We start from the raw sequence: 11,302 nt of genomic DNA, 5'->3' as shown, positions 1-11,302 counted from the left end.
TTCTTGAACATATATGTATTATGACCAACAAAAAACAGCGAATGTGTTTTCTATGGATATACTAACATACTCCTTATTATTCAACACTGGACGCAATAAAACATGATGCCCGACCAACTTCAATAATGTTCATAGTATTCATAATTCCAGAAAAGCATAAATGATAAATATAATGATAAATATAAACCTTTATTTATAAGAACTCTCGTCTAAATTAGAGCGAATAGTTTCACAGTATTTGAGCGCCGAGTTGATAAAAGACATTAAATAGGAATAATATATTTGTAAAATCTCAGCGAATGAATTTGTAGTAAATCCAACGTTTCGCCTGGCAATCTGGTCCAAGCTTTTTCAAGGAATTATAATCAAACATCAAAATTATTCGATAATATAATATAATATATTATTCCTATTTAATAAACCTTTATTGATGGTATATGAAATAAATGGTCAAATTGTCCAGTTATTGACTTTTAAAACTCTTTAACTTTTGCTGTTTCATATGACGCTTACTATGGTCAACTTCCAGTATTAGAACAATAGACGAGATAACTAAATACATAATATAACGAAAATTGGTAAAAACTCTAGTTTAAAATTCTAAAACTTATACTTACATAATTTTCTGGATGTAGTTTGACAAGAAATCGTTTACGTTTGAAACTCAGTTTTCGTATTTTTGCCCAAGAGAAAGTATTAACCTTTATTAAATTTTGAAATACTAATAAACCAAGATGTGTAACAGCTAGATTAAGTGCTAGGCCTTCATGATCCTGAAATTTAAAGATATGCAGTTTAGGGGAGTCAAGGAAAAAAGATATAAAATAGATAGAAATAGACTAAATATTAAAAACACTTTAGTTTGATTAATTAATATCATGAGATGAATATAATGGACGCGTAACATAGGTTGGAAAATTAGGTTATATATTCAATAACAGTCGATTCATTTCGCATTCACGAAATTTTAAGATAATTCAGCGAATATTATTAGTCAAACAGAGGAACCCTCTCTAACGGAAAAGGAGAGAATTCCATTTCTTTGATTCGATTGTTTTTCATGAAGCCTATGGATTTTGTTGAAAATCCTCCTTAACAAAATATCATTGAACACTTAAATCTGAATATTTTAGTTACTTTGAAGGCATTCATTTAATTTAACAAAGCTATTACACCAGCTGCAAAACTGCTTCAAATCACCGCTTCGAACTCATCAATGATACAGACATTTGACTTAATATAGGGTAACATTCAGATTTTGTAATCGGAAAGTTATCATTTAATTAATGAGTTGCAGTACAGTATACTTTTTTCTGAAATCTTTCACTGATTTTTTATGTGACGTCAGACAGAGAAGAAATCATTTTTAAATAAAATAAATTTGCATAAATAAAATTAACTTACACGTGCAAAATGTAAACGAACGCCATAAAATTCTATTTTTCTCGCAGTATCCAATAATGCAAAATCTGCTTCTGTTGGCGTTAATCCACTATTATAAACGATTAAAAGTGATGTGAAAGATCGATTAAAGTAATGAACATAATGAAAAACAATTATATTCATATCACATTATTGTATTTGGTATCTTTTGAAGTTAACTAGGCTTCCCGATGTCCAGTCTAGGCCTTATTTCTTCCATAAAACCAAAATACATTTCACTGTTTTGACTCGCATAAACTAGTCAATACGATACCAATAAGGATAAATGTTGATTATTTACTTGAAGTGTTCTAGTTTAACGTTCAATAGAATAAATTACTTTTGTAATGGTTAAAATAAGTCTTTTCAAATAATGTCGAGCTACAGATCAAGTAGACTATAACAATTATAATTCAAACCAGTAGTATAATATGCAACTTTTAGACGAAAAAGATCAAAATCTATTTTCTCAAATACTAAGCATCACTATAAGTTCTCGTTATGAGTGAAAATATTTATATCATCCTGTGTTGTGGTATAAGAATTTACAAAGAAATAATGCAGTCAACCAGGAAGTAATTTAGTTCAAATATACTGTAAGAGGGTAAAGTTGATGGTCAGGTGACTATTGAATAATAATAATAATATTATTATTATTAATGATGGTGATAATAATAATAATTCCTCAACACAGTGTATCTAACTTTTCGAGAAAATCCACTTCAGAAAAAGTTTATATATAAAGCTTTGTTAATTTGTTGTTTTGCTGCTATTGTCTGGTTTTATTCCATTTCTTAACAGTTTTTGTATTTTTATCAGAAACACTAACTAGTACTATTGTTTTCTGTGCTGTGAATCACCATCAAACAACTCCGAGGGTACTTATATAATTAGTAGTATAAAATCATGGACTCAGACTTACAACATATTACCATAATTATTTATCAGACTTATTTTTAATTGTAATTCACTAACCGATGGATATTAACAAACATAATAGGTTGGTTATAATTATTAAAAAATGTTAATTTGTGATCACCATTATTTAATCTTTAAATAATACCTTAGGATATGAAACAGAAGTAGCCTAATAATTAGGGACTACTCAACATTTCGCGTTTCACATGGAAACGAACTCATGTTTTCTATATTCGTTCAGTTGACATCAGTATTTCATTAAAAGTTGTTCGATAATGGCAAAACGAACTTTTAAGCTTATTTTAACAATAGACGAATTCCCAGAACATAAACTCTGAAATATATGAAAGTACTTTAAGAGTTGATTAGAATTTAATAAAATCTTTCCCAGTGATAAGATTAATAACTAAAATAATCTTCAACATATTATTTACTTTTAACCTTAGTTTTTTTAATTTTATTCCGAAAATCAATCGTTGATACTACTAAATGTACATTCAATAGTAAATCGGTACTTACACATGAGATTTGTGAAATTCTCTAACTCGACGCAGACGTTCATCATTTGGTTCATGAAGTAATTTTAAGGATTTCAAATAAGATATCGTTCTGTATTCTTCTTGGATGAAATCCCCAATTTCAGCTACATAATTAGGTAAATAAATGATAATATTGTGCACTAATTATAGAGACGAAGTTAAAGATAAAGAATATTTTAATAGACATCGACAATCATATAAAGAAACGGAAACTTTTTCGAAACATCGTTTCGCTTACTTCAGATGCTGTAAAATACTAACATTTACTTTTATCCTGTTTTATTTCGTGAATAAAAAACTTTCTTTTGACGCATAATTTACTGCTACATTCCTTTCTTATTCCAAAATTACTGAAACTTAAACATAACCTTTCGCACTGCATTTTTCTATCTTAATGTCTATTTTTGACATAAATATATGTTATGCGTTTTGGTCCTGCCAGTTGTATATTTATTCATGTAACGTTTTGCGTTAATCTAAATCAGAAATAAATCACGTTGTCGTCACGTGTATGATCTAATTCATGTTAAACTGTGTTTAATTATATGGATAAATCTATCTTATGAGATGTTTAACAACCTTTGACGAAAATACCAACCAGAGCCGCATCAATTAAATTTTTAAATCACTGAATAAACCTGTTCCATTGAGAATGAGTGATAGCTTTTCCGAAAGTCACTTTAACAATCAAACTAGTTTATTTTGGGAAAATAGTTACACTACTAACAAACAGTTTAAGTAATACAGCATCAACTTTTGGTGGTGCATAGAGTGCGAGGACAGTGAAGAGTATAAGCTATAATTTTCTTAAATGACGTGTCATTCTACGCACAAGATTTCTAGGCTAAAGTAAAGCAACATTTTTTGATTGATTCCACCCGTATAATAGGGCTTTGGTTTACTTTTAAGGTTACTGCAAGAGGACTTGATGATTCAGTACATTTGTAATTGGCTAGTTGAATCTTCACTTCAGCTGCTCACTGACCTACCAATATGATTTGATCATATCAAAGATACCCAATATGTTTAAGTACACTATTTGACAGAAATGTAGTCCGAATGCAGTGATTTCTTTGTCTTGCGTATATTTATCTTTCTTCCAAACATCCTGAAACTTAGTTACGTAGTTTGTGTAAATGCTTATCAATTCGACGATTCACTTTTACCCCCATATGAATGTGGATATACTGTGATAGAAGTATGCTGAGCAGAATCCACATTGCTTCGAAAACATCAACTTAATTTTAACCAGTGTGACAGTCAGAACGAACGCAATAAACTTTACTCTACAATAAGGTGAACTAACCTTTACCGTTGATATAGTGAAATTAAGAGCAAAATAAGAATAACAACTTATAGGCGATACCCGTCTACTCAAAATAATATTTTAATACTAACAAGGTTGTCACTACTGCTATTTTTACCTTGTACAATGTATGAAGCAAGTAGAGCAGCTGTGTTCTCACTGCATAATAAAGTACCGGTAACCAAATCACGTTTTATTTGTAAAGCAAACAAGTATCTGAAATTATTATTGAGAGGAAAACAACAAACAATTGAATGAAATCACTGAAGGAACTAGAGACTATTCAACAATTAAATCGTAGAATCGAATTCAATATAAGAATATTTCAAACGGAATGTTCTATGTTCAAAATGGTTACAGACTAAGTTTGTAGAGTCATAATATTGAAGTGTTTTTTTACTTCTAAGATAAGTTCGTCGGTGTTTAAATCTGTAATCATCGGAACTGAAACTAGAAAAAAACGTTGGATTTGTTGTATGCAGTATTAGAGACAAGGATGGAATTATTATTCAATGCTACGTAATTTCTAATGATCATCCGATTACACCATTTTTCTCCATAAATTACTTTCCGATTTGCTAGAACCTCTTACTGTATAAATCATTAACATAGATTCAAATTATGTTATGAAAAAGAAAACTGTGAACGAGATTATAAACAAAGATGGATGGTGACTAACAGTGGAATCCAGGACATGCGCCTCGCTCTATTTGGGACTCGTCGACTGGCTGTGCCTACATCTTAGAATTGATGTTCACTCCTGGACTCGAACTCGTGTACGTCCAGCTGACAAGTCTCAATCAGGACAAAACGCGCGTCCTGAATTCTACTGTTAGCCACCATCTACTTTTCCTCACAATGCTCATGACTTGAGGCAATATCGAGGCAATCTGTACAGAATACGTATATGCATATGCCAATAGAAGATTGATCATTCGCAGTTGTAAACATCATTGGGAAGATTCAAACAAACAATACAAAATGAATGTAGATGAGATTATTGATGCATAATAGCCGTATGAGGACTCGCTATATCTTTAACTATTGATAGTTTTTTCCAGACAATTAAATAGCCAATATGGTCAATCACGTTACCTGTGAAGAAAGGCAAATCAATCAGTTCTAATTTTTCATATAAACTTTATTCTTAAAAACAAATAATTTTCCCTTATGCCTCACGGCTAAGAAATGGATTTAAACTCGGATAAAGGTTTTAGTTTAGTCATTAAATGGAAAAATTGATTTTCGTATTATATTGCCAGCTACTAGAATTCCGTTCAACGCATTTATACTTTACACATTTTCTAAGTGTTTTAATCAATGAAACTTGTTAGTAAGCTATATAGGACAAAAGAGAGTGTTTTAGCAGTTGTGTAAACTTTAACCAAAAACCCATAGTTATTCACACGACTATAAAGGACAGTCAATAAACTTGCAAATTAACATTGTTTTGTTGTTTAACAAATCTGTTCAATACTTTTTACTTCTGCTTCATCTAGTAAGAAATCTAATATAGACGTCATCATGAATGTAATTATCAAATGTATTTGCATAAGTTATTAGTCAATAATAAAAACTATGGTTCAAATGGTCCACTTTTTCAAGTAATTACTTAATTATAAAAAATCTTCTTTGTTAAATTGACACTCAGTTAAGGTGTTTTTGACATGAAAATCACCTCAACGTTATTTAACAGTCAATATACTTTTATAACTAACCTTGTATAAGCTTCTTCAAGTAAATTAGGATGAGGAGTATAAAATTTAACACTAAATCGGTAAATAAAATCTCGGTTTGTGGAATATTGCCGCAAAATCGTTTTGTTGTGGTCCAACCAACACTGAAAACGAGAACAAAAAGAAACAAATTTGTTTTAAAGACAACACTACAAATTTTATTATAGGATACTATAACTGAGGTATTTCAAGTTAGTACCAATACCCAAAACCTTTGAGGATATCATAAGTGAACCACACAAAATTGAGAATCAGTAGTAGAAAACGAAGTGCCAAAAATCTTAGTAGACAAGGATTGTCAACTGTATATAAATGTAATATTGCAAAGTTGAATAAACTAAATAGAGTATACATCGGAAACAGACAATTTACTGTTAAATCAGTGAATTAAATACAGAAAGTTTAGTGATGCATTCATTGGTATTTGCAATCAAAATGAAGAAACATGAGCAAAATAATGACTAAGTAGCGTTCATATAGGCCTTGTTAAAAGTGAAATCAATATGACGATAACTTCTGGAGATACGTTTCGAATAAAACTATCACCAATGTTCAAACGAGAACTAGGTAGTTAATATGTTTCAGTCTTTTTATATCCACTCAAAACGCGAATTTGAAAAAGTTGGATTATGTAGTAAACATTTTATTGAAGATTATTAATAAGTAGGGTAAGATAGAAATCATTAATGTGGCAGAATCACCCATGCTGTCAGACATTTTGAATTAAATTTCAGGATGCCTGAATAGAGAAGAATTACCTAGATTTTGCAATTCGTTGCTTATCATTCTTTTTCTGACATTTGTTGATAGTGACCCATAAATAATTTCACCAGGTTTATGAATAGGCGATAGATACAGTTAGAAAATATTTATGGACTATGTATTTTAGTGACCCGTTAGTTTGACTCGAATTAGATCATGATGTTATCAAAATATACATCCCTGCTACCCTCAGATACTATTATCGACTTAATTCGTGTTAAAAAATAACGGAATAAAATAAGCCTAATAAGAGAATGAATTAAGGATACGTATATTTCATATACTCATTGACTCAGTCAATAGGAGGAACGAACCTAATAGTAATACGTTAACCTATAATTGATATATTGCAGATGTATTTCAGCAAGGAATATAATTATTATAATTTTTTATTGTTTTGACCTTGTTTTCACAGTTCAATCGCATATGCGTCTAAACAAGTTTAAAAATGATAAAAGAAGTGCACGGATTATCTATTACTTTCTTTTGTGCTGAGTGAATGATATATCTGGCTACAGTGAATCACTAATTTTTGTCAATACACTATGTAAGCAATTTTAGAGTGTAACTACTTATTAATTTTGAGTAGACTAAGATGTCAGACAAATATCACCAAATTGTCCGTTTAATCAACAAACGTTTAGTTCGCTTACAACGTTAAATAAATTGATCTCGGGCAGCAAGAGACTTTAGATATGAAAAAATTAGAAAAGGTAGACTGCTAATCGATGAACTTCGAGAGCCGAAACAAATCTACAGAAGATATTTTTAGGCATAATTTTCAAATGAATTTGTTATTTAAAGTATCTTAATGAAACTGTATGTATCGTTTTTAGAGAAATTAAAAAATTTACAGGCTTAAGGATAACATTTAAAGGAACCTGACATTTTCAAGCATTATTATAGACTGATTAAATAAGCATATAGGATTAGAACAGTGATTTTTTACAAATTAAAATGATTGAATATTTTATATTTAGCTCATTTATTGCCGAAATTAAAGACTGCACAATTTGATTGATAGGGAAATCAGTTGAATGTTCAGATATGGTGCTGACCTAATAGTGCATTTTCCAAATTTAGGTTAATAAAAGGATTTTCATTTACCTATTTCTTTTGTCCAATTTTTATGTTAAACAACATCAAACACCAAGAGAGAGGAAGAACCATAAGATTTCATTAGTTTGTTTTGAATTTAGTAAGAAAAATTGAGATTTATGAAGATAAATGCTTGTGGAGAAGAAAATATCTACCATATCACACAGAAATGAATAAATGATTTATCGAATAAACAGTTAGCATTTATATTAATGTATGTTTCAGTAGTAGTGGTAGTTGTTGTGGTAGTAGTATTTTAAATCTCCGACAAATCATGTCTTTGGATTTTATATAAGTACCGAATTCAATAAAATGAAACAAGACAAAAAGAGATTGAAATAACCTTTATAACTACTTATTTGGTAAACCCTAAAAATGTTATATCATCTATCAGTAGATAAAATGTGCAACACTTTTTTGAAGAGAAACCTAGGATAATAATAATAATGTAACACCATGGAACTCGATATAAAGGATTAAATTGTTTTGTTATACAGGTTTGATAAACACAATATATTAAGTTTTTTAGAACACTGAAAAACTATTTGAATGGATGGTTGATTTGTATATCGATCTGTCATTAGGCACTTTATTATTCATTTATTCCGGCCAGGTAAATCTTTTGTTTGGTGATTGATAACACAATAAAGATCTAATTGAATTTAAGCGAACTAATGTATTTTGCTACTACGTTAAGTGAGTAGTTTTAATAACTCAGCATAAACAGCTAAACTGTAGGTTCCACAATAAACCCTTGATTTGATTAGTAAATGCATATGATTTTGTAATTAAACACTGATTTTTATTTTAAGAGTTCAGGAGGTAGAGAATATGAAGCTTTACAATAATCGCTGTTCCTATTTCTAGTTCGTGAATGCTAAGTAGTTTTTGAAAAAGAACAATTCTTAATGATTGTTAGTTACTATATAATAAAAAACCTGACTATCCGGTTAATTGTTATTAATGGGATAAATGAACAAACTGAATATTTGATTACATTATTAAATCCTAAGACTAGGTTCAGTTGTTGAACAGTATAAATCATACAGTGCCTTAGTAATATATGAAAATCACACATTCAATACATTGTTTGCACATCTTTCTCCAGTCATGCTTTACATGCTTCATGAATCTTTCAATTACGTTATTGTTAAATTGCTTTGTTTCCATTCCCGTTCTCTTCAATTCAATCTTCTGCTGGTAGGCATTTGACTTTTGATTGCTGCTATATACTACTTACATTTGTCAGCATATGTAGAATACACCACATGCTTAACTACCTACATTCTGTAATGCTAATAAATATACTGATATTCTAATATCTTAATAGATCTAAACAATAAATTTGTGGTAATTACACTTCATTATCAGTCTTTATGCATAGGCCTTGATATTAAATAAAGGATACAACCACAATATACTTCAATCTATTTGAAAAAATAAATGAAAAGATCCATGAAGCAATAAATAGAACTGGCATTCTATGTATTTATTTATTTATAAGGTATCACCCCAATGAAGAACAACATTCGTAACTGACATATGACATCCACCAATTTCTCCTTCACATCTATTATTTCCTATAGTATATTTATAAACTATGAGTTTAACTGTAGTTAGAAACCATTAAAAGTTTTCAGTTAATTTTGAGTTACACATTAACACCGTTGGATGCCGGCTCAATGTTGTACAGGTTAAGCGCTCGCGCGCCAGACTGATAGGTCCTGGGTTCGGATCTATCGAGGCGGCATCGTGGATGTGCACTGCTAAGGAGTCCCACAATAGAACGAAACGGCCATCCAGTGCTTCCAGATTTTCCGTGGTGGTCTAGCTTCAATTGATTCATGATCTCAATTACAAAAATTACTATAATATCCACAAAACCCCTTCTGATACTTTATTATTGTTTTTCATAGGAACAATAATCTTTGTAAATGAATCTATTCCCATTTAAATACAATTAATTATTTTAAAATCAGTTCAAAGGGATAATGATCCTACGTGACTTAGAAATATCCATTTCATTGATTTTTCTGAAATACTGATAGTTTCAATAATCATAAACATAAAATTAGTTCTGCTTGAAACCGTACATTAAACTATCTATTTGTGTCATTTAATAATCTCTCAATTATCAAAAAAAAACAGAATATGTGTGCAATAAGTAATTTATTTTTTTCAAAGTTTAATTCTGAAAACCCTTGAATTACACAGTGAAACTCATACATCATTAAAATATTTTATCGTTCATTAAGTGGAAAAAAACTAAGAATAAAAAATAATAGCATACAATATTCGATGTTGATAATTATTTTTGCTATCAGATAAATTAAATAAGGAATATTACTAATAAGCAGACTATTATAATCGAATATCTATCATAAGAAACATGGTATTTATGTCAAATTCGATGAAAGCTAAGTTCATTGATGATAGCATATTAATGACATGCTTTCGATTCGTAAATCAATTAACCCAAAGAAAAAATATCTGTAAGGTCAATCATGTAAAGTTCAAATATATGAATTTTCGAAACATTTTGTGTGCAATGATCGTTTACACACTGAAATAAATTGTCCCTGATTATTGCTGAGTTAGGAAAATGTCGGTATTTCATGGAAAAACTATCTAAGTGATTATACGTGTCAGTATGTGCTATGAAGATCATTACCAATTTTCTGAAGTAACTCTTATTTGTATATTTCTTCTGTGAACTGTTGCAGCTAAATAAAACCTATCGCTAATCTTATTGTACAGATTGCTGATGAAGACTTCTTCATGAAACTGCTAAACTCAGAGAACGTCACACCACCAAAACCATCGTTCTGTTTAATATCCTGAATAAGTATAATGTTCTCAAACATTTTAATAAATACATTGAAACAGCGTTCATCGACATACATTTTAATGATCATGCAACTGACTGGAAATATAAGTTACGTTCATTGTTTAGTGAAAGATAATCTATTGTTTGGTAGTACGCCACAACACTCTAAGTTGAAGTAAAAAAAAGGATATAAAACTCAGTGGCTTCATGTCATGTCCTAACAATGGTTGAGTTACTGGCACTTTTATTTTATATAAACAAGAAAATATAAAAAAACTATACATGAAGCTGTAGTGAATATCTTTGTGTACTGATTGTTTACGTATTCAAGAACATAACGTTTGTAACTAAATCATCATTTCGTCATTATTCAGGTGTACTCATTTTAATTTTTCTGAGAATATATTCCTATTCATGTCGCATTAAAATTATAAATCCTAGATAAAATAATAGTAATATTGATTTAAACACATAATCGATTACATTTTGTTATTTACAGTGATATATATATATATATAATGGATTTTTGTTTAGGCCACTGTGGAAAATGAAGGAAATTAAACTAAATATATTCTTCATAGTTGAAAGCGTGAGTCAATTGAAGCTAGACCACCAGGGAAAACTTTGAAGCACTGGACGGCCGTTTCGTCTTATTGTGGGACTCCTCAGCCGTCCAGTGCTTTCAGGTTTTCCC

At 29.9% G+C, this 11,302-nt stretch overlaps 1 protein-coding gene across 1 annotated transcript in view; it reads right to left on the bottom strand.

Moving 5' to 3' along the window:
- Smp_024070 (putative 4.1 G protein) overlaps window positions 1-11,302 on the bottom strand; it is a gene marked incomplete at its 3' end in the record, with an annotated part of 44,495 nt that overhangs the window by 8,356 nt on the left and 24,837 nt on the right. Inside the window, exons 4-8 of the mRNA XM_018789651.1 lie at window positions 5,904-6,025; window positions 4,304-4,401; window positions 2,860-2,983; window positions 1,405-1,492; window positions 618-773 (exon numbers count right to left, since the gene is read on the bottom strand). Of these exons, the coding sequence (XP_018655073.1) occupies window positions 618-773; window positions 1,405-1,492; window positions 2,860-2,983; window positions 4,304-4,401; window positions 5,904-6,025 (588 nt within the window). The remainder of the gene's footprint in view (window positions 1-617; window positions 774-1,404; window positions 1,493-2,859; window positions 2,984-4,303; window positions 4,402-5,903; window positions 6,026-11,302) is intronic.

This window comes from Schistosoma mansoni, chromosome W, assembly GCF_000237925.1.
Source record: "Schistosoma mansoni strain Puerto Rico chromosome W, complete genome".
Taxonomy (NCBI): Eukaryota; Metazoa; Platyhelminthes; class Trematoda; order Strigeidida; family Schistosomatidae; genus Schistosoma; species Schistosoma mansoni.
Note: the sequence above shows the minus strand (reverse complement) of the source record. Positions and strands in the feature narration are given on the sequence as shown.